Source organism: Branchiostoma lanceolatum, chromosome 4, assembly GCF_035083965.1.
Source record: "Branchiostoma lanceolatum isolate klBraLanc5 chromosome 4, klBraLanc5.hap2, whole genome shotgun sequence".
Taxonomy (NCBI): domain Eukaryota; kingdom Metazoa; phylum Chordata; class Leptocardii; order Amphioxiformes; family Branchiostomatidae; genus Branchiostoma; species Branchiostoma lanceolatum.
This window is the reverse complement of record NC_089725.1, coordinates 31,361,525-31,386,248: the sequence shown is the minus strand read 5'-3', so window position 1 is coordinate 31,386,248 and position 24,724 is coordinate 31,361,525. Positions and strand designations below refer to the sequence as shown.

Sequence of the window (24,724 nt, the reverse complement as noted above, 5' to 3'; positions counted from 1 at the left end):
GTCTTCCATGCTCGCACCACAATCATACTGAATTGTAAACACTCAAGAACATTTCTATCAGCCTGTCTTTGTGGTATCACAACGTGGTGATGGTATGAATGGGGATGTGAGGTCTTCAGCATTGTCTTTTTACTTTTCTGTTGAGTAGTAGACTAGTTCTCCAGTCAACCATGCTCGCACACCACTGCCATTCTTCATTGTAAACATTCAAGAGCCACAGCATCAATCTGTCAGCCTGTCTTTGTAGTCAGACTATGTGGTGATGGTATCTTATTCACATCTATTTAGAGAGGATGGGGAAGCAACCAATTTATGCATAACTTGTATGACAATGAATGTAAACAACAACAAGGAAACAACAAAGGAACTGCGAATCTGAAATTAACAAAAAGAACAGAGCTGCTATGTGGTCTTTAGGTTGTCTTTGTGCATTTGTAAAGGGTAGACTAGTTCTCCTATCCAGTCAACCATGCGTGCACCAATGTCATTGTAAACACTCAAGAGCCACAACGTTAATCTGTCAACCTGTCATTGTAGTAAGACAGTGAAGTTGTTACGATATGATAATTATGCAGTCTTCTAGAGCTGTAAGTCGTTCAAGTCAAAGCTCTGTTTGTAGATCATCAGAAACAAAAGCCCTTTTCCATTCTTCCTGGAAGTTAAAATTGGATGTATCTGTGTGTATAAATCACTTTCCATTGTTTGGCTTGCAGTACATTAAACAGGCCTTAACAAGTTAGCGCTCAACCTGCTAGTCTGGATTTGTTTGGCACACTTTCAAGTCAGACATCTTTGTCTTCACACCAATGGCGACAAAGTTGCAGTCATTGTCACAATGTTATTGTTAAAGTAACATTATTATTACAGTGTGTAATCTGTCTTTTCAAAATTAAGATATGTGAACCAGAAATGCATTAGTAGGAGACACAGCTCTTGCTTGAGGAAACATGCTTTTAACAAGCTGATCACTGCCACATGTTGATCAGTTTGTCAAGTCTCCTAGCTATTATAACCACTTTGTTCCTAGAACAATTTCTTTCCATACTGGCAGATGAATGTCATTACAACCATGTGCATGAATCACCTTCTTATGTAAGGGTACATAGAGTATGGATCAGAACTTTGAAACTTTCCATTTGCATCAGGAGATCTCTTCAGTTGTACATGATAAGATGATGACATGCCCCTAGGTGTAACGCAACAGAAGCTGTTGTAAGGAAGCCAGTGGGATCATTAGATTTAAATCACTTTGGATTGCAGCTTAAGGCTTGAAGATTTCCGGCCGACTGGTTACAGGTGAAGGGAAACAATTGAGGGCAAAGCCGTCGTAAGATGGTCAGTCTGAGGGCAGGGGTTTCTATAGAACACAGTGATGACCTTTGACAGGAAGCTATTGTTGCCCTGCAGTCACTGAGTGAAAGCACTGTGTTTTACCACCGTTGGGCCACAGCAAGTCATTAAATCGGTTCTCAGATATTTTAGAGTAAAAGTTTAGCAAGGGGACAAGATGAAAACAGAGGGCTGGGAGGAAAACTTGCTTCTGGCTATATTTGCTGCCTAAAATTGCATAGATGCAGTCTTTTTCCTCAGACTCTGTTTCTGGGCTGTCTCCAGGACCCGTCACTCTGTCCCTGGAAGAAAATAAGCTTCTTGGGACAGAAGAAATAATTTCCCCCCATCCATTAAAAAAAATCTGAACTTACTAACGTAAAGTCGATGAAAATCTATTATTGTAAGCTTAAAACAACAGATTTTACAATGAAAATTAACAACATGGGCTCCCAAACAATGAGGGGGATGGACAAAACTTTAAAGCTTGAGACAGCCCTGTTCTGTTTTTCTGTTGGTCTTCCAGTTCAGCAGAATGTTTTCAGATGCTAGAACCAACGAATAGAATTGATGTGGCCTTACTGGTCTGTGTTCAGAAGTCGGCACTCCCCTAATGGCAGCAGTCAGACAGCAAAGGTGCGCCCCTGTTTTGTGTTCCAACCCCCGCGGGACTATTTAGATAAGGGGACGCTTTAAACAGTATTGTTATTGGTTTGCCGGTGACGAGACAATGTGTTGGTGGTTAGTGTGTGCTGTGGCCTACGAGTGAGTGACGTTAACATCTCACCTGCTGACTAAACCTCAGGTACTCGGGAGACTTTTCAACATTTTGAAGTGAAAACAATTTTCAGCTTCTCTGGGAATATGAAAATTTCATATCTAGTCTGGCCAGCTTTCTTTGAGTGTTCGGAGGGAAAGTAGAAAGTGTTTGTTTGTGGAATGTTACCATTACCTGGGGGTATCTCCTAGTTTAGGTAACCACAGGGGTCTGACTACTTGCACAGGAGGTCTGGACTGATTAGTATAATCAGGCTATCTCTTCTTAAATTGGTTCCACAAAAACCTTTCAAACCGTTTGTAGACATCCCCATGTAGTCTACCACCTGTACTGTATATCATGGTAGCCTGTGAGTTTGTAGTAAGAGTGCTGTACATGTGTTTGTTGCCGACATGTCCTTAGGGGATCTATGGTTGAAGGGGCCTGGCTGCAGTATTATACATAACAATCGCCTTCATAACTATTCCACAGAAAACTTTGATGTCCCCAAGTTGTGGCTTGAAGCTTATTCATATACTTAATCAACACAACAAAAGTTTAGAATTGTTTCTGTGGTCGCGTAGGTTTCTACAGATAGTAAATCAAATGACAACAAACAAAAAACAGCTGAAAAAGCTTCACAAAGATGAAAGTTCTAAAAGTATATCTGGGCACCAAAAAGTATGATTTATTTCTGTCCATTTTTTAGTGTATTGCCTATGCAGCAGGACTTCATTTCTGTATGTATTATTATACGTGTAGTACCAATGTTAGTTGTCTGAGGCAGTGTTGCATGCCAACAGGCCTTGAGGGGATCTTAAGTTAAAGTCTGCTCTCCATGACGTAAGGTTTCCTGCCTAGGAAGTGAGTGATGCACAACACATGGTCTGGGGAGAAGCAGTCATGGCGGAGGTGAAGATTGTGTGCTGAACATTTCCTTCCGATTTCCGGGCATAAACAGTTAGATAGACAAAGGTAAGGGTTCTTACAGGCAGTGGAAAGGGGACAATACCTGCAGAGGAGACATTTTTTCTGTAAGTGTACCAGGAGATGAAGTATTTGTTGTGTTGTCTTGTCTTCCAACATTTCTTTGTTGTTGTGTGTAACCTTCAGGATATACGGGTAGCTGCTGGGACTGTTGTTAGTAGTAGTAATAACAGAAACCGTCCAGGCTCTGTGTATAGGGGTAGTTATGGTGTAGTTAAGGGGTTGTGAGAATCTATTGCTGCATCTTTACAGTACAGCACTTTATTCATGATACTTAAGCTGATTTCTTATCTTAACTATAGGATCTTTATGAACTTGTTTAACCATGCTCAGCGAAGTGTGTGTTCCCTCCTTGTTTGGAACAATGAGTCACTTTTTCTGGCACGTTGTCAACACATGATTTGGCTCAACAGCATTTTTTCCTTGCACCTGAACACAGACTTCAGAGAAAAAGTTACGTAAATAATGTTCTCCAACTTTTGAACTAATGTTCTCCAACTCTGGATTCAGATATGGAATACTTGTACTAGATGATCGTATTTATAAATTTTAAGGATGCCAGCATTCCACAGTGTGTAATACTTCATTAGCCCAGAATGAGGAAAGGCTCAGATAAGGTTAAACCAGTCTTCCCTGGGGTAGGTCAGGTTACTGGGACCTGTGTCCCTATTTGGCCTGGGAAATGTCAGAGGAGGATAATCATTCTTAAGTAACATCAGTGTTTTTGTAGATTCAGCCCCAATACTGTAAATTTTTGCAAGTATGCATTTCCATTGTATTATATACTGTGATACGTAACTGCTGTTTCAACTGCAAACTTAGAACACCACGAAAACATCCTCCCCCCCTTCTACATGGAAATTAAGTCCCTGAGAAAATAAAGAAATCTACAGTAAATCTGGAGTAACCCTTGATCTGGGCTGTAGGATGATCATTCTAGGCCCATCAATTTTTTGTAGATTCAGTACTGTAAATTTTTAAATATTTGCAGTGTTTTTTTGTTTTTTTTTCACTAGGATGTGTTTCCATTGCATGACTATTGTACTACATAGTCTGTTTCAACTGCGAACTTAGAACACTACGAAAACCTCCTCTCCCCTTCTACCTCGAATTTTAAGACAATGAAAAATAATCCAAAGTATCTCAGGGATAACCCTTGACCTAGGCTGACACAGGTCATGACATTTCACCCCTTCTGTTGTTGTTTCCGTCTCTTTTTATCCCTGGACTCCTTCATTCATAGAGATTTTGTGCCTGCAAGAACTTTGCTTAGTCTGGTCAGCTGGCTTCATTCCTAACACCCCTTTCCATGTGACTGCCCGCTGACGGACCAAAAACAGACTGCTCAATGAATATCATGGATAAAGAAAAAATGTTTTTATGTTTGTGAGTTTTATTGTCTTGTGAATCATACTTTTACTTAAAATCGAGGGTCACACAAATCCAGTTTTGATTGGTCATTGGTTGCTCACCAATCTCCATTTAGTGCCAAAGGAGCCTATTAGGCAAAAGGAATTTTCCAACATTGTGATATTTGTACACATAGTAGATCTTTAGCACAAAACAGGATTATAAAATATGAATTTTTCCCCATGCAGGACCTGAAGGAGGCGGTTGCCATGGAGACGGCCCAGGATGCCATGGAGGAGATGTCGCTGAAGCTGTCGGGGTCAGGGGTCAGCGACACTCCCACCGACATCAAGGTCAACTCCGTGGTCAGGTTTCACATGGAGGAACTGGCAGAGGAAAGGTCAGCAAAAATTTTCTTTGCTTTTATTTCTTTTCGGCTGACATGCACCCTTTGCCATCCAACCAACCTTTAAAGCTTTTTGGATCAAAGTTGAACAGTAATTTGCCAACACTACAAATTGAACTTAACCAAATTTTTGACTGATCAACTCTGGTCATTGTAAAGGAATGAGCAATCCACTGCTTCTGTTACATCACGTTATGCAGATAGAACACGTGACAAAGTGAGCAGTAGATCATAAGTTGCAGAAAGTCTATGGCGCCCCCCGTCTCTGTTGAGGGATGAATGGTTGTAAAAACATCATGAACTTTGAAGTAACCATTAAGGCTGTTCTGTCAGAACTGATAGATTCTGTCCATCACGTTATATCAATAAATGCATTGAGTGTGTCTACTTAAAAATCATCTCAACTCAAAAATAGGAGTAAATATTGTGCTTTTTCGTTAGCTAGCAGGCCTCACCACAGCTCACATTTTTAGCTAAGCACACAGGGTCACCCTCTTCTTGATGCATGTGTTGTGTTATTCTACTATTGCAATAATACTATAATTATCAGACTTTACAATAACTCTAGTCCACCGTGCTGTACGTCTTTTCCCAAGCTACTTTCTGAAAGCCAGCCCCAAGCTCGTATTATTATAGCTTTTTATCTTTCCAACCATGAATGATGTTGAAAATGCCAGTAATGTTTATTTGATCAGGGTTACATTAGCTGTGTCTACAGCACTGTTTGGGCGAGTGACATAGAATAACACCAAGATACTTGCAATGAATAGGCATATATTTGTACTACATAATAGATTCAAATCAGCTGGGATTAACCATTGTAAAATATAATTCTACAGCCAAGTTGATAATTTTGAAAAGGAATATCTAGTTGGTTGGGTGTATCTCCAGGACCTGTCCCTCCGTCCCAGGACAGAAAGTTGCTTCTTGGGCCGGAAAAATTCAACCCTTTCCGTCCCTAAAATATCAATTTCATGAGATAAAACTGATGAAAATGTATTTTTGAGCTTAAAATGACAATTAAAATTTAAGACATTGGCTCCCCAAACAATGAGTGGGACAGGAAAAGATTTAAAGCTGGAGACAGCCCTAGTTGGGTGTTACAACATGACCCAGATGGCCTGGTGTGTTGTTGTTGTTGATTTTGTGACGAGGTGCCACTGACTAAGTGTGTACGTAAACTGTTTGCTTTGGCCCAACAACTTGAAGAATCTGCCTGCCGAGGACATTTGGAAAGTTGTGAGCCGTGCGACTAAGAAATCAAACAGGGCAAAATGTTGTGTAGTGTTGAAAATAGCTTTTGGTGTAACAACCGAAAAACCATGGATTCCTTGAAATGGCATGATTTAATACAGTATCATAAAAAAAGTGAAAGCGACCTTGATCCAGTTGAGCTCACTGAAGAGCTATTCTTCCACTGGTCGTGACAGAGAAAACAGAAGATATGTACAATATTTACAGGTTCATTGTACCAGGGAAATTTCCCTAGCTCTTTTCAACAAGTAAAATGAATAGTGGACCACGGATTAACCAGTCCTAAGGACCGTGACTGTACAGCAGTGTGCATGTCAGGTGAAGCTCAAACGACAACAGCCGGGATTCGAACTCCCAAACTCTTGATCCAGATGCAGGGTCACTAATCGCTATACTGTCCAAGCTGCCAATGATAAGTTGCCTGTGGTTTGCCCGGGAAAGTTGTGGTCGTATCAATTTGTTCCTGATTAAATATTGATAAGCGGAGAAGTGGCAGACTGTGCCAGGCAGGCAGGTGCGCAGTGGTGCGGTAAATCCCACCTGACCTTTTCATGGTTCCCAGAAGAGGAGTGGTGTTTTTCATGGGAACATTTAGGCAGAAACATGTTGGACCTTTGACACAGAAACATGTTGGAGAAGTTTCTCAGAAAGAAAATTATTCCTATATGAATGGTGAGTTAAAACTCAATGGAGAATGGTGGTTTGAAACCAGAAAATTTCAAAATTCTAAAATTGTATAATGTATAATCAATGTTTTTTTATATGTACACTGAGCTATAATTATGTTGTTTCGTATTACAATTCTTATTTCGGAGGTGCTTTTAGTATATATCATACAGTACTCTGCAATTTAGCCTTCAGGCTACAATTTTGTGCTTTTACATGTTAGTGTGCATTCAAATAAACTAGTTCATCATCGTCAAACTTCAGACACAAAAATGAACAAATTGTTGACTTGTAAATGAGGCTATTTCATAGTGACTGATCGCTTCATTTAACATAATGAATAGGACCAAAATTTTTCTCTATTCGACATCTGTTGTAGTTTTAATATGCCATGAGGGAAAACTCTCTCTTCCCTTTTCGTACATCAATGTTTTGTAAGGCAATGTTATGTTTATTGTTGACTTACGTTTTGTATGATGAATATTGTAGTATGCTACAGAAGCTTGTTTATTAATGAATGACGCCCCTGAAAAGCTCACACCTAATCCAAGAGAGAGAAATAAATTGAAATTTACTTTTTTACGACATGTAATATTTTCCTTTACACTGTAAATTACAGGCCGTAATGACAGATATGGCACATTCTCTCATTGTCAGTAGCCCTATGAAAGGCTTACAGTTTTCAGTTTGAAGAAACTTGCTCTAAATAAGTAGACATAGATGGAAGTTTTATTTTTTGTTGTATTAATAGATCACTATTGAAATGGACAACATTTTCTTTACAGAAATGGGCCAGACTTAATTAACACCCAAATATACCTTCCATAAAATCAGTCCCATTTGTCCTGACACATTATAAGTGAGCACCGACAAGGGGAACATTACCTACACATCCCATCTGTCTGCTGGTCGGGTTACAGGTTACAGGCTATAGTAGCTTGGGTAGCCCAGTCAGTTTGTAACCCTGCATTTGGAACTAGAGTTCGAGAGTTTGAATCCAGGTTGTTGTCTCCCACCTGACATGCACGCTACTGGAACGCCGCAGTTCTTTGGGTTGTTTAACACTTGAGGCTCCATTAGGGAAGGTCGCAGGCTTTACATCACCATCCAAAATGATCAATTAATTTGTGTCCGAGCCGGGAATCGAACCCCTGCACTTCTGCTTCACCTCAGTTGAAGTTGACCACTTTGTTTTCCCTTCAGTTGGGACCTGCTGAGCTCGTCCCCCGAGGACAGCCTGCTCCTGTCCCCCCACGGGTCGCCCCCGGGGGCAGGGGCGCACAGCTACGAGCTGGCCGACTTCATGCAGCAGCACCAGGAGCTGGCCGAGTGGCTGGGGGAGATCGACGGCGTCCTCACGGACCGGGACGACCTCATGATGTCAGAGGAGCAGATCAAGCATCTGTGTAAGGTAGGAGCAAATGCCTGTTTGTTTGCTTGTTTGTTTGTTTGTTTGTTTGATCGACGGTGTCTTCACCGACCGGGACGACCTCATGATGTCAGAGGAGCAGATCAAGCATCTGTGTAAGGTAGGAGTAGACGCCTGTTTGTTTGCTTGTTAGTTACCTTGAAGGGTGACCAAATGGTGCCTAGTGGTGAAATACTAGTATACTACAACAGTTAAAATCTCAGTTTAACCTTCTCACTGCTGCCTGACCCAAAAACCTAAAACAAATTAAGTGCTAAATGGGTACCATAGCAGGTTGAATGTCAAGATCTCAATATCAAACCACACTTAAACTTGCAGTTGAAAATTTCTTTGTTGCGAGTATCTGTTTATCTGACAACCAAGAATGTTTTTACCTCAGTGTGGAAAGCTAGATTAAAGGCTACACCAAATGACAGTTACTCAAGCAACTGGATATGATTTTGGAAATGGTCAGACGTTTCAAGTAGCATCCTCTACTTTACGTGAGTGACTGTGAGCAAGATTTGTCGAACAGCAGGTTTTTAACCACGAACTATGAAATTGATATGCATGTAAAGAGAAGACAATTTTGCATAGTCCAATAGGGAATGAAATAGATTAAAGGCTGTTAAATCCACATCTATTGTAACAATATCCAAATTAGACTTGTATGTACTGATTCTTCCACCTGCCTTGCCCACCTGTCAATCACTCCAACACCTGTCCAATGGCAGCCAGACATGCCTGAAAAGACTCTGTGATGGCCTTCAGTTGGTCTGTCATGTAACATGATACCTTTTCACAAAAAGTAGATACTAAGACACCTATCAAGAGTCCAGCCACACCTAACTTGCTCTCTACACTATGATATCATTTTATTTCTTCAAGCTACAGTCAAAACTGCCCAGGAAGACTCAGGGTACCAATAAAATCTGGTCTGTGTGGACAGTTGGTCACTTTAGATAGGATTTTTATTGATAGTTTCAATGGAATGATTATCTAAGGGACCATCAAAAAGTGGTTCTTACAAAGAGGTAGTCACTCGTACAGGTTTGACTGTATCCAAATTCCCAGCATGTTTCCAACGTTGAAATGTTCAGTGTTAAGTGTTTAGTCCCCACATCTGCTTGGAAAGGAACACCCTTCGAAAGGAACACCCCTACTCATGTCGCATATAATTAGAACCCCAGGCCCCGCCCCTGGTAACCCGATCCACCAGCTGGCTCAGGTGGTGCGGGGCCGGTGGTAGTCAGTGTGCTGTGGTAGTCGTGACGGGTAGTCAGCCTGGCTTTGGGGGGATTTAACACCACAGAGACTGTCAGCTGCCGAAATCCAGCCTGCCAACATGGCAGCGCTACAGGTAGGAGCTCTGTGTGTGTTTACGTCGGAAGCAGACATAAGTGGAGCCAAGGGGTTACAATTTTAGCTTTTTTCACAGACATTTTTCACTGGTATCAGTGGAATGTATGTGTGGTACCAATTTTAGCTTCTTTTGCATCATTTGGTGAAGAGACAATGCCTTTTTACAATATTTATGTTCTAATAAAGCAACTGTATTGATTTAGTAAGAATGGAACATGGTGAAGAAATGGATGTAGCTCCAGTGTTTGTGTTTTCACTGGAATCAAACATAACCGTTACAATTTTAGCCTCTTCTTCACCATTTGATTAAGAGAGGGACATTTTACAACATGTACATTGAAGCAAACATGCTGAAAGACTTAAACTGTGAATCTAAGATGGTAAAGAAACGGATGTAGCTCTATTGTGTGTTATTTCACTGGAATGTATTTTGTGAAGCCAATTTTAGCTTCTTTTGCATCATTTGGTGAAGAGATTATGCCTTTTTACAATATTTATGTTCTAATAAAGCAACTGTATTGATTTAGTAAGAATGGAACATGGTGAAGACATGGATGTAGATTTAGTGTTTGTGTTTTCACCGGAATCAAACATGAGGGGTTACAATTTTAGCCTCTTCTTCACCATTTGGTGAAGAAAGGGACATTTTACGACATGTCCATTGCAGCAAACATGTTGATTTAGTAAGACTTTAACTGTGGATCTAAGATGGTAAAGAAATGCATGTAGCCAAATTTTCCACCTATGTTCTTCAACCTTCTTGTTTGCAAATTTGGGTATGTCCATTTTTCTACAGTGTTGGATCAGCTACAGTATAGATTTTTTATATTTATTCCACAAATTTAGGTGGATTTTGATGCTGAAATACTGAGATGTTAACGAAAACATCTTGCTCTCGTTCCCCAGAGCTATGAGATAGATCTACAGTTTAGTTTTTCTTCCTTTTTTTTCTGAAAATGCAGATGATCTTTCATGCTAATACAGTGAGATTTTAACCTAGAAAAACATGCTAAAACAGTAAGACATTAACCAAGACACCTCGCTGTTGTCCCCCAGAGCTATGAGATCGAGATGGGTCTGTACCAGCGGAGGCGAGACACGTTCCTTCAGAAGGGGGAGCGTCTGAAGGCGGCGTACCCCGACCTGTTCTCGGACATCAGCGACAAGCTGCTGGCCATCACCAAGAAGTGGGACCTCCTGCGCGTGAACCTGGCGCACGAGGGGGGCATCACGCCGCCGGGGGAGAACGAGATGGTGCTCGGTGAGTAAAATTGGTTGAGTTTTAATGTTTCAGGACAGTGTAAGATGGTCAGGAGTACAGTTAAAAGAGAACACAGAAAAGTTGCTGCATATCTGTAATGTTTTACATGTATGCGTGGGTCACGACACCAGCAATAGCTGCCTGTGTCCCACATGTATTGTACTGTTGCAATACTAATAAAATGAAATAAAATTAAAATTAAATAAACTAAAATTTGTTGTTTGTGTCCGGGGTAGAATGAAATGTTCCTCAATGAGTGAAATTGTTCCAGTTTTAACGTTTCGGGACAGTGTAAGATGGTTGGGAATACAGTTGAAAGAACGCACACAAAAGTTGCTGCATTTGTTGTTTGAAGTATCCAAAGAAGAGTGAAATGACATATTTCTTGTTTAATACCAGTTTAATACACGTTTACCACAAGAAAAGGCTTGTAAGCCATTCAGATGTTTTGGGTAACACTATGCTGGATTGTGATATTAACACTAACAGATACCAGTGATGAGAACAAAATAAAACAAATGCCTTTCACCTAAAAATTTAATGTTGTACCCATCAGATGGTCCTCAGTGAGTCAAATTGGTCCAGTTTGTAAACAAACTTATGAAGAGATTTTAAAAAGATTTTGCTTACATGACTTGCTGCTTTTGTGGAAGTTTGTGCTGTCTAAGTTCTTTAGTAATTTCTACTTTCACTTGTAATTACGCGTATCTCCCAAAACCTTGACGGAAATTATGATCTTATCAGTCACCGTATGTTTGGAATATTACGCCCACAAATAGTATTGTTGAATGGAGGCGAATCATGTCAACATTTCTCCATGATGTAGTTTGTTAAAGAAAGAAAACTTTGAAGTCCATTCAGCCACTGTTTGAATGAAAATTTTCCATTTATTATCAACACATCCCCCTCGCCCAACAAAGGCAGCCTGCAGTTTCTAATAGCTCGGATTTGGGCGTAAATAAACTGCAACCCCCCCACTCAAGCTGTTGCGGCCAGTTTTAAATAGCCCAATTTTCCCCATTGTTGTTGGTGTAAAGGCAAGGGATATGTTACAGGTAGTTGTGAGGGAGCCTTGTCCGGTTACCTTGTTACATGTGGCACCATGGTCAGGGTCGCAGCAGTTAAGGGTAAACCTCTGCAGAAACAAAGGGGCTACTCAACCTTCAAGAGTTCTCACAGTACACCGCTTCAGGGGTGAATAATTTAGTTTGTCTCAGCCTGTCATATCAATTTAGATTTTAAAGGTTACTGAAGAATTGGGAAATTGAAATCAACTTCGTATTGAAAATGCTGAAGGATCAAAGGAGTTTTTCTCTGTGAAAACAAAAGAGGTACAGTCAAGAGTCCTTGCAGTAGGACTGTTTCGGGGGGGGGGGGAATGATTTAGTTTAGGCCACACCAATTTAATTTCTTGGTTAACGGATTTTTTTTTAGAAATGCAAAATTCCAAAATCAACAGGAAAACAGAATCTCAGAGGAAAGTTTGTACTTTGGTGCACACAGTTTCAGGGAGTGAACAGGGTCAGGTGCAAGTTTTCACTCCAGCCTTCTGTTTTCATGATTTTTTTTGTTGCTAAAATTTTTTTTTAAATCCGTTAACCAAGAAATTGAATTGGTGTGGCCTTATCTCAAGGATATAACACTGATGCTGGGAAATTGAAAAATTGAAATAAACTTCTTACTAAATGTAGTTTCAAGGGTCACAGTAATTCTTTTCAAAAAACAAAGGAGCTACACAACTGCTCAAGGGTTCTGCTTCAGGGGTGAATGTTTGTCTGAAACATGTCATATCAATTTACATTTTGAAGGACTCCAAGGAAATGGAAAATCAAAATTAAGTTCTTACTTGATGTGAGGGTCACAGGAGTCTAAGTAATTCTCTTTGAAAACAAAGGAGCTACAAACCTTGAACTATAACGTGATGTATTGAGCAATAGCCTGTAACTAACATTAGGCTATAGAGCTCTACAGAGTACCATTATATATAGTACTTCAATTCTGTCACTACTAATCAATAGTTCACAGCTGCCAGCCAAGTGGTCTTGCCGTGGGCACAAGTGCCAGCAGTCGGGCTGATTCAGCAGTTTTTATCCTCCTTGACTTGATGTAAGGAGATCTTAGGAGTGGGTTAGAAAGGGAAGACGTGTTGGTGTTGATTCAGGGCAGCTTGGAGGTTACAAGACTAAGAGCAGAACCAAAGAAAGACGTGGTCAGTGCAAGAAGATGTGGGTTACCTACATTCAGAGCTGTCTCCAGTTTTAGATTTTTCTTTCCATCACACTCATTGTTTGGGAGCACATGTTGTTGATTTTCTTGGTTGAATCTGTCATTTCAAGGTTAAAAATATACATTTCCATCAATTTCACATCATGGAGTTAAAATTTTTTGGACAGGTGCAAATGTCTGTCCCACAATAGAGGGATGGGTCCTGGGACAGCCTTGTCTACATTGTACATTCCTCATGTTCATCTACAACAAAAGACTGGACACATTACACATGGGTGGAGGAACTAAGAAGGACTTGTTGAGCTACACTCCAGTGTGCGAATGCTGTGATGTTGTCATCTCTTGGATACCACTAAGCGTCCAAGAAAAATTACCAAGATCTAGACTTGACAAAATCTCTTACTCGTCATCTTAGAACACAGAACACTAAGACCCACTTGTTGATCTGTACTCAAGTGTGCGAATACTGTGATGTTGTCACCTCCTGGATACCACGAATCGTCAAAGAAAAACGACAAGATCTAGACTTGACAACATCCCTTACTCGTCTTAGAACACATTACACAACAGGGATGGAGGAACTAAGACCCACTCGTTGAGCTGCACTCCAATGTGCGAACACCATGATGTTGCCATCTCTTGAATACCACGAATCCTCCAAGAAATATGAGTTATGACAAGATCTAGACTTGACAAAATCTCTTACACGTCGTCTTACAACACAGAACACGGGTGGAGGAACTAAGACCCACTTGTTGATCTGTACTCAAGTGTGCGAATGGTGTGATGTTGTCATCTCTTGGATACCACGAATCATCCAAGAAATATGACAAGATCTAGACTTGACAAAATCTCTTGCTCGTCAGAACACTAAGATCCGCTTGTTCAGCTACACTCCAGTTTGTGAATGCCATGATGTTGTCATCTCTTGGATACCACAAGTCGTCAAAGAAAAATGGCAAGATCTAGACTTGACAGTCTCTCAGAACACAGAACAACAATTGTTCTGGCCTTTAAAGCATTTAAATGCCTTCCGTTCAAATTATCTCCCAAAAGTGTCTTAAGTGAACTTGGTGAAGTTCTTTTTGAATTTGAAAATCAAGCATTTAAATACGTTTCAATTTTCTGGAGTATGAACTATGGTATCTTCATTTGTCATAACTGTTACATTTATAGACATTTGACTTCAATGTAGACTATATTTCTTAATGCTTAGCGTCTGTCCTAAAAATGTCACCGATGTTACATGTAGTCAACACTGGCCAAGAAGACCACTCAGGGGACCAATTAACTCTGGTCTATGTGGACAGGTGGTCACTTGAGACAGTCTATGGAAAAAATCATCTAAGGGACCACCAAGAAGTGTCAGGTGGTCAGTTGTACCTGTTTGACTTTTTACTGTACTTAGTTGAGGACAAGCCTGTTTTCGCTTCTGTGTGGTCACTATCACGGCACCACATAGAAGCCTGTGAAAAAGGTTAGTCGGTGGTAAATCCATCAACAGGACCAGGGAAGAGCTGGGAGGCTTCACACACGCTGACACTGCATTAAACTCATCACCATGGTAACCGCATGTAGCAATATTTGAACAACCCAGTGCTTCATGAGGCTTGATGGCTGTCAGGTGGGGGAAACATCTTGTTGCAAGGTGATAAATGAGAGGATGGCAGGAGGATGGGGGAGTCTGTCCAGCTAGGTTTTCCATCTGTGGACACACCTGTGGAAGTTTACCTGTGTACACACCTGAGGTAAAATCGAACTTGAGATAATATTCATGACTTCAAGTACATGTACCAGCCAGAGTTGTCAACCCAGGATTGAATTCGTGAAGTGTTCCAAAATCTGTTTTTCCCTAGAACTATTGAATACAGTAGAACTCGTTGCCACCAAGCAGAGAAGAGAGCTTTAAACAAAGCTTGAAGCTAGATGTGCAAAGGTTAGGGGTGACAGGTCGTTCAGTGTAATATGACCAGCTGCTGCCGCACCGTGTGTCTGCGAAGGTGGTGTGTTACGCCAAAAGTTAGTTATACCGTCTGTACAGATACAGATGCAGAAGAGCAAACCTCTCTGTACTGACCACTGACGGGACTCACATTGTCAGAGTAGACAGGAGCGATGTTTCGCTTTGCTTGGTATGCTTTGAGCTGAATTAGAGCATGGGTCATAGTAAGGAGTGATCCTCCTGGCATGCTACACCTGGGTGTCCTCCCTTATTAGGTAACATGAACCATATTTATGGTTGGGCACTCTTGTCAGGCTACACCTGGATCTCATCTGTAAAGTGTAAGTAGGTGTAACACAGTGTGGTACAGGACTGTAGGTTTCTTTCATGTCCTTTTAGTGTCATGTTGTGTAAGAGGAGATGGATTGAGATGAGCTCTGCAGGACTGGGGCTAGAACGCAGGGGAATCTTTCTTGTTCCTGCCAAACTTCAAAGTAACAGCAGGGTGTGTGGTAGTAACAAGTGCTCCCTTATCTATTTAGCAGGGTACAGACATGAACACTGTCTGGCTGTCTGTCAAAGTAGCCATTCAAACAACAAGAGATCTGGAGTACATGCACATCAGTGAACTTTTGGCATTCCTATCTTTTTCTTGTTCGTTTTTTCAACCTACAATTTGACTGAGTTGTGCAAGGCAATGGGGTGGTATGTTGGTCAGACTGCTTTAGAATTTTAGAAATGAGTTTAAAGAAGAGAGGGGAAGCTCTGAAGCAAAGCAAAGCTTTTTTCAACAACAGCGTTAATGAGAATACAAGATTGTGTGACTCCTTAATCCAAACCAGACTTTTCAGTTTTCTAAGAACAAAGACCACAGCAAATGATACATTTGTTTGTTTGTGATGGTGAAAATGACGTAAAGACTCCATGGATAATTTTTCCCTGCTCTTGACTCTTACAAAGAGTGGTGTGTAGATTACTGAATACATTGTGAGATTAGTGCAGTACTTGTTATGTACGAGTGTTGTTCGCCACATGTTACCGCTATAAGGTTTCCTGGCTACAAAGTGTGTCGAGTGTCAGGTGTACGCTACAAGATTGCTACAACCTCCTGAGGTGGTTACTTTGGCAGGAGGGGCTCTGGGCGCCAGGGAAGGTCTTTTGTGCCAACGGGGAAAGTAAATAAACGTCGAGGTGACAGTGAACTTGGAAACATATGGTGTGTCAAAACATGGGAGCAAGCACGTAGGTGTGAATCTTGCGTAAGCTGTTCAACAAAGTTGCTGGATCAAAGGGCAGAAAATCAAAATGCAATTTTAGGACTTGAGATGTGAAATTCTTCGAAAAATAATTGAGGTTTTCATTCACTTTTTTGAATCATCTCTCTCTGGTAACAGCTGTTAGGTGGGGGGCAAATCATGTTGATAGAGACGAAAAATGTAGCCTGGAATCCTAACCTACGTTATAGCTCCTCCTATATACTCTCCTCTCCGCAAATAGGAGGAGACTCGGGAGCTATTATATGTTTGGATTCCAGGCTACGAAAAATGCAGTTTTGTCAGCTTACAGTTTAGTTGGTTTTGTTATCATGTTAATCCTAGTGCTGCTTTCCCCATTTCATTGCCTACAATCTTTCCCACTCAATTCCTTATGTATGTATATTAGACACGAAGGCTTACTTAGCCAGAGATGGGGGCAAACCAACCTGCTGTAGTTCCAGTCATGAATGATAGGGGGCATCTTAAACAGCAGTGACACAGGGGCTTTAATGGAGAGTTAGGTAAATGCCTCTGATAAAAACAAAGAAGACTCTTCTTGACACTCACTGTATACAGTGTACGGTCCTATATTAAGTTTTCCTGAAATATTACTTTCTGTTCTAAATGTTCTGTTCTGCCCCCTCCCCAGCTGCCCTTGAGGTGAGTATTGAGCACCTACAGGCCTGGCTGTCCGACATGTTCTATTCTGCCCCCCTCCCCACATGACCTTGAACCCTGTTCTAAATGTTCTGTTCTGCCCCCCTCCCCAGCTGCCCTTGAGGCGAGTATCGAGCACCTGCAGGCCTGGCTGTCCGACATGGAGGCCAAGATGTTTGTGAACGACATCTACAACATCAGCGGGGTCGAGGACCTGGAGGTCAGGCTCAAGCAGCACGAGGTAAGCAGGACAATGTTCGTTTGTTAGTTTGTTAGTATGTTCGTCCGTTTACTCATTCAGACCCTTGTAGTGCCGCCACATAGGGCAGGTTTCCTTGCTGTTTCAGTAGCAGGGTGTATTACAGGGAGGGGTTGCTAGCTCTTCCCCATTAACGTGTTCGAGGCACTTCCTCGAACATGGGACCCCCATTGTACCGTGCAGCCCCAACCGAGATGTCCTGACCCCGGGACTTGAACCGGGGTCTCCCTGTTAACAATTTATTAGAACCAGCAGCTCAACTGTGAGGCTGCTACCAGTTGAGCCACAGGGACTTATAGATTTATGTATCTACAACAGTGTGTTTGAGATCACCCCACAGGTTTGCTCCGTTTAGAAATACAGAAGTGGAGAAACATTGCATCGGAGATCTCTTTTTTTCAGGGTGGCGGATATATGTGAGCTGGTGGATAAATGTCAATAGAGGTTCCTTACATCTAGTAGCTGGATGACACATTTAAAGGGGCATATTGCGACATGAACATAAAACAAAATTCTTTGTTTTTGATTATTTTTCAACATCATTAGTTGAATCTACCTTATTACACTGCACAGCAATATTCATCACGTACGGATGCGACTTTGTAGTGTCGTGCGAACGTCTTGAAAAAAATTATATACGCAATCCCCACCGCCACTTGGATTGGCCGCCATCTTGTCCAACATTCCGACGAACCACCGAACACGCGATCGAACGCCCGACGTTCAGAAGTTTGTTCACTTGTGGTGATTTTCCTGTGACGCTCGAACTCCGACCATAACGGTTGATTCGGATTTTTCGTAGCGTTCTACACTGGCTTATCTGCATATTAACTTGCGGGACGCAACTTAATATGTAGATGAACCAGATTTTATACGTTTTACGTTTTTCGTCGTTTATCAATGGTGGAAATGTGACAAAATGACGGGAATATGTTGGAAATAAGTAACAAATAAGTTACAAATGTGAATCTTAGTGTAGATCTTTCAAATTCTTACTATTTGTAGTTTTTGCCCACCAGATTCTACATTATGCCCCTTTAAAATCAAGTTCATTCCACTTGTTGTGATCTGTCAGCTATTTTTCCAGCTACGGTAGCATTTTGGCCGTGTATTGAACTATCTCAAGACAATTCATCTAGACTTCTTTTTACAAAAGCAAGTTTGTAACGGATTTGCTCAGAAATGAATCGCTCCAAAGTTCTGACAAACTTTTCATGAATCCAGAAACCAGTCTGGTCAGGTGCTGATATCAAAAAGGATTATGATTATTGTATGGAGTGCATTAGACTGATACTCTTCTATGCCGTAGGTTTGCTTGGTTATTGACTTTAACATGGATGGTTGCAGAGTTAGTCATATTCTCAGGCTCCTAATGTGCTGATTAATAGTTTGTTCCTGTCGCCCTGGCAGTTTTGTAGCCGGAATGGTGATATATGGGAAATTAGATACTATCGGCTGGATTTCAATAACGTTGCAATGCGAAGGTATTCATCAGTTGTAAATTTGCTGGTACTCAATATCCAGAACTGTCGACTGTTATGCTCTATTTGCACGAGAAGTCGTGAAATGTTTGAGAAATTCACACTCATTTAACATTCAGTCTGCTAGGGTAGGAATTTTGCACCAAATTTGTATTGGTTGTGAGGTAAAGCCGCAGGGAGAAGGTTAAAAAGGAACCATTTTTTGCTTAAGAAAATATGAAATGAAATTTATATTTTTTCCTGCCTTTACAAAAGAATTCTTTTTCAAAAAAATTTTAAACCCAAAATTAATCCACCAGGTTACATAAATCCGCCACTTTCAAAAACAGTGGGTTTCAGAGATCTCTAGTGCAGCGACCCCATTGCCCCAGGTATGTATAGTTTAGATATACAGGAGTACATTATACTGTGGGACGTTAGGTTGGAGATCTGTTTGGGCGTATCTTTCCAGGGTGGCGGAATCATGTACCCTAGTGGAATTATGTTTAGTAGATGTTATTATAATAGTAACGTTACTGTGCTATAGGTTTTCCTGCAGCATCAATAATGGAACATCCAACATTACACAAATCCCCCAACCCTGGCTCGGTGATTGTTCAATGCTCTCCGTGATGTCACTGGCCACTGATTTTCAGTCACCCCCCCATCAGTCCTGTAACTGTGCAAATGGAGCCTTAGTAACACAGTTAGGTGGATGTTACGCCTCTGTGATCAAAAGAGCCCAGTCTGTCTCCCACTCCATGAATTCACAAGTCGGTTTGACCTTGGTCTGTTAGCATAACAAGTGATCGGCCATCACAAGGTCGTAACCCTCAGCACCTGATTTATTTCCTGTTCCCTGGATACGACCTTTGACCCTAATAGCACAGGAGCATCTGATAGTCCTGTCAAGGTTTGAGAAATTGAGAGTTGGGAAATATTGTCAAATTCTTTTTTAATTTTTTTTGGAGGGGGGATAAAATTTTCGGGGAAATACCTTTGTATATACATGTAACTCTAGGAAAAGGTAGCCATAGCAGTTCCCTATTACCTACCAGCCTACCTAGTCCCCATATAGGCCATATGTCCTGGTTGTTCCGGGGGACAAGGTAGCCTTGAAGAGGGAGATTTCGTAAGGTTGCTTTCTGCACATCTTACTACAATGCCCCCTAGTGACTTGTGGTGGACTTGCATGCTTTTTGTGCTCTTGGTTGCTTCGTGCTGAGAGAAAAAAAAACGTACATTTCATTCATCCTGTAGATAAGGTTTGTGCATCCAATCTCACAGGTCTCAACAGCATCATTCTGTGTAACAGTATTTCCTGGCCATGATATTTTTTCTGGGTTAATTTTTACACTCTGCAGTGTATCATGTGTGCCGTATGAAAAGTGTTAAGGTCCATCCCAGCATGACTGGAACGAACCTTGCAGTTTGGTCGCCAGGTTGACATCTTGAAAAGATCATAGTCGCCTGTTCTGTTAATCCTACCACAAATGTGGTAACTCTCAGTAAATAGATGAACTATCACAAAATGAAATTTCTTCTCCATTCTATGCAGGCTCCTCTGCTGGATATCAAGACCCATGCCTCAAGTGTAAACTAAAACTCATTCTTGAGCTGTGTGACAAGCTGAAAGATGACTGTAGCTCTTCACTAGATAAAAAAACAAAAGTAAACGGTAAAAATTTCTTCTCCATTGTACCCAGGCCCTCCAGTTGGACATCAAGGCGCACGCCCCAAGCATTGCATCTGTGCTGGAACTCTGTGAGAAGCTGGAGGATGACTACAGTTCTTTTCTAGATAAAAATCAAACATTCAAGTTTCTTTTTCTTTCACACAGGACCTCCAGTTAGACATCGAGGCGCACGCCCCGAGCATCGCGTCTGTTCTCGAGCTGTGCGAAAAGCTGGAGGACGACTATAGTTCTTCTCTAGATAAAAATCAAACATTCAAGTTTCTTTTTCTTCCACACAGGCTCTCCAACTGGACATTGAGGCGCATGCCCCGAGCATCGCGTCTGTTCTCGAGCTCTGCGAGAAGCTGGAGGACGACTGCCAGGCCTGCCGCACCTTCGAGGAGAAGGAGGCGCTGCAGCTCGCCGCCATCAACCTGGAGCGGCGCTGGGACGCCATCTGCATGCAGGCCATCGACATGCAGTGCCGCCTGGAGGAGAGGCTCTGCACCTACAGAGTGAGTAGAGCTAAGCTCTGTACCACAGCTCTGTAGTTAGATTTGGTTTGAGCATCTGAATGAAGGCCATCGACATGCAGTGCCGCCTGGAGGAGAGGCTCTGCACTTACAGAGTGAGTAGAGCTAGATTCAGTAAACTGCCAGATAACTCTGTAGCTGTTCCTGTACCGCCGTTCTGTAGTTAGGTGTTCCCTGTAGTTAGGTGTTCTGGTACCACAGTTCGGTGCGAGTACAGCTAAGCTCTGTAGCTGTTTCTATACGACAGTTTTGTACTTAGATTTCAGCACCTACAGAGTGAGTACAGCAAAACTCCATATTATATAGCTGTTCCTGTATCACAGCTAGAATCTGTACCACAGCTCTGTAGTTAGAGGCAGCAGTGCAGGCTGGGGGAGAGACTCTGCACCTACAGAGTGAGTACAGCAAAACTCTGTATTTATAGCTGTTCCTGTATCACAGCTAGAATCTGTACCACAGCTCTGTAGTTAGATGCAGCAGTGCAGGCTGGAGGAGAGACTCTGCACCTACAGAGTGAGTACAGCTAAACTCTAGATCCGTGGCTGTTCCAGTACCACCATTCTGTAGTTAAAGGTACATGTTTGCACAAGTCTCAAGAAATAAGTGGGTTTGAGCATCAACATGCAGTGACAACTGTATGAGAGGCTCTGCAGCTACAAAGTAAGTAGAGCCAAACTCTGTAGCTGTTCCAGTATAGCAGTTCTGTACTTGGACTTGCTACATACAAGAACTACATAAAAGTCTCAAGGAACTTAGTTGCTTCCATGAAAGGGAGATTCATGGGAGGTATTGTTTTTGGTTGGTGTGTCTATCTGTCAGTTTCTGTTTTTGTATACTTTGGCCAGCACTTAAGATAATCAGATGGATTATGATGATATTTGGTATGTGGGTAGGGTAATTTTTGGCCCTCTAGCAACTTTCCTACCGAGTGAATAGAGCTTAACTCTGTAGACTGCCAAAGTAACTCAGTCCTTGTGGTCATTACATGGATTGGGGGGCTCCTGCATCTGTCGATTTTGTAGAGCTAGGGCTCAAAATCAGAGGTGCCTTATAACTGTTTCTGTCACACACTAGCTTTGGGCCTGTGGAGTGGGTGGAGGGACACTTGGATCTCATTGCCTGAAATTTTATATGATGACCATTTTCATGATGATATTTGGTACGTGGGTAGTGGGAGTTAATAACCACATCAATATTATTACAGATAGTCTACTGAAACCAGCTCAGGGGCGCACCCGGGGAAGCCACACGCTCAAATTTCAACCACTTTACGCCCGAACAGACTCTTACAAATATTCATACTTCCCCCGCACCATACCCGAGTGGAACGCCCTGCCTGGCGCGGTTGTTACGGCTCCCACCGTTGAGTCTTTCCGCGCCAGGCTGGAGGCCTGCCCGCCTTAGCCTGGGACCTCCTCCCCCCCCTACTTTGCCCCTCGCGGGGTTATCTGGGGGTTCAATAAGTTGAAGGTTGAAGGAAGGCTCTGTAACTGTAGTTGTAGGAGTGCTAGGGCTCAAAGTCAGTGGTGCCTTTGCCTTGTAACTACTCTGTGTAACTTACCAGCTCTGGGCCAATGGAGTGCATGGGTGGAGGGACACTTGGATCTCATCGCCTGAAGTCTTGTGTGATAACCATTTTCATGATGATATTTGGAACGTGGGTAGTGGGGGGCTCTGTAACTGTAGTTGTAGGAGTGCTAGGGCTCAAAGTCAGTGGTGCCTTTGCCTTGTAACTACTCTGTGTAACTTACCAGCTCTGGGCCAATGGAGTGGGTGGAGGGACACTTGGATCTCATTGCCAGAAATCTTGTATGATGACCATTTTTATCTCTAGTCAGATCCGAGTTTAAGGCTGTGGTGAGCTGTAAGAGGATTTGGAGTTACAAAAACAAGTGTTTTAATCATTTTACCAGGCAATGCCAGGCAACAAAGCAGGGAACAACACTTGAATCGACTAAACGTCAGCAATGCGCAATCTGTCTTTTATTGCAGAAGTCGGGGAATGGGAATCCCTGACACAAAAGACTTGACGGTAATCGTGTGGGGATTAGTGTACCACGTTTGATGGATTATTGAGCTGGAGAACAATTAAACACACTGAGAATCAGATTACTTAATTAGAAATATTGCTCATTTTGTAATTCACCAACTCGTCAGACAAACTTTCATTCTGTTAAAAGAATCAGATTAATCATACTTGATAATTTTCCAACATTCTGAAGTTTGGGAGCTCTAAGAAAAGTTGTAGTAATTTTTCAAGAAACTTTCCATGCCAAATTTCCAGTCGTTTTGTTGAAGAATGAAAAATTGATGCCTTTTAGACGACTGTTTGATCAAAAGGCTGGAAGACAAACATCAGAAAAAGCAGTGCAGACTAGGGAGACCTGATTAAATAACATAGATGCGTGAATATTCCAACATCTTACAGTCTAACAGGTCTTTAGAAAGTTGCGAGCATTCATCAAGAAACTCTTCAACCACGGACAAAGCCGATGAGTGGCCGATGATTTAGGCGGGGAACGATGTTCTGGGAAATTGCTTCCTCGCGAGGCAGGGCTCCACGGGGTTGTCAGGCAGTCGGGTCAGAATCAGCGACAGGTTGGCCCGAGAATGAAATATTATGCCCCAGGCTCGGTCGGGAGATTGCTCATTTGAGTCTGATGACAATATGAGGGTTACCGAGGGCCGCTTGACGGATGGGGATGCCTCAATCTTCAGCTGGGGTCTGACCCGACCATCCTCCGTTTTCGCTCGGTATTAGTGGAGACTCGGTATGGATCATAAAGTACTGTAAATAGTGCTGCGTTATTCGTGCTGCGGGGGCCAGGGTTCAGGTTTGGGGAGGGCGTGCGGCGGCGTTTGAAGGTCAAAGTTCTCGCCTTGACATTTCGTCGACGTTCCGATCGCTGTTCCGGCAAAATTGCGCGTCGGTCGTGATACTAATCGACGCGGACGTGCCGCTCATTGTCTGGTGTAGGAATGCTCGGTGTTATGAGGGCCTTATTGACAGGCCATTTATTACAGCGTGGTTCCAGTGGGACTTTTCTGTTGATATTTCACGGTGCGATAATGGATCGGGTACAAAACATTTGTACACTCTCTCTCTCCCGGTTCCAAACTACAACAAGGCCAGGGGCGCCTCATGACAAACGTTCCGGCCTCTCCGGTTGCGTGAAAAATGCATGTTATGGAATGGATTTCTGTACACGAGCATTTACTCCAATAAGTATATCAAAGCTCTTGTTTCCCAGTTCATAGCAATCTGGCATCTGAAGAAGATGGATAATGTGCTCTGTTCAATCACGGCGGGATCAGGGTGGGATCAACCGGGGGCAGACAGTTAGGCAGATGCAATTCTCATTTGGGTATTCAGTTAGGCAGAACTGTTCGTGGTACATCTCCGTGGGATTGTTACCTACTAGGCTTTAGGCAGAATTCAACCCTTTGGGCGAGAAAGTTGCTAGTCTAACATCATTTATTTGGTGGACTTTATAGACACATTAGAAGGACATATTATAGATATTACTGGATTGCTATTAGCTTTGTCTAACAGTAGTATGTTACGCTTGGTAAGTCAACTGTTTGCATATTGATTTACTCATTTCCATATTTTATCAAGGTGTCAAATGATGGAAATTTGCATCATTTCTGCAGTTGCACATAAGAGTTATAAAATGCCTATTTCCGACATTTTCACTGAAATGCGTACATTTGTTATTTTGCTGACAGTGAAATCATATGAAGCACTAGACTATACAAATGCAGTACAATGACATTGATAAGTCCCCCACTACATTTTTCTATGTTTACTAATGTTTTGTTCTATAAAGGCAGTGAATAAAGTGTCATATGTTTTGAGTAATCATTGCGTTGCTTGATTTTAAAAGGACAGTTAGGCCACACCAATTTAATTTGTTGGTTGTCTGATTTAAGAAA

At 42.0% G+C, this 24,724-nt stretch overlaps 1 protein-coding gene across 1 annotated transcript in view; it reads left to right on the top strand.

Annotated features, from left to right (window-relative positions):
• Positions 1-24,724, top strand: part of LOC136432070 (uncharacterized) — an 84,360-nt gene that overhangs the window by 41,560 nt on the left and 18,076 nt on the right. The window contains exons 8-13 of the mRNA XM_066423088.1: positions 4,672-4,823; positions 7,953-8,160; positions 10,576-10,780; positions 16,975-17,102; positions 20,421-20,502; positions 20,535-20,770. Of these exons, the coding sequence (XP_066279185.1) occupies positions 4,672-4,823; positions 7,953-8,160; positions 10,576-10,780; positions 16,975-17,102; positions 20,421-20,502; positions 20,535-20,770 (1,011 nt within the window). The remainder of the gene's footprint in view (positions 1-4,671; positions 4,824-7,952; positions 8,161-10,575; positions 10,781-16,974; positions 17,103-20,420; positions 20,503-20,534; positions 20,771-24,724) is intronic.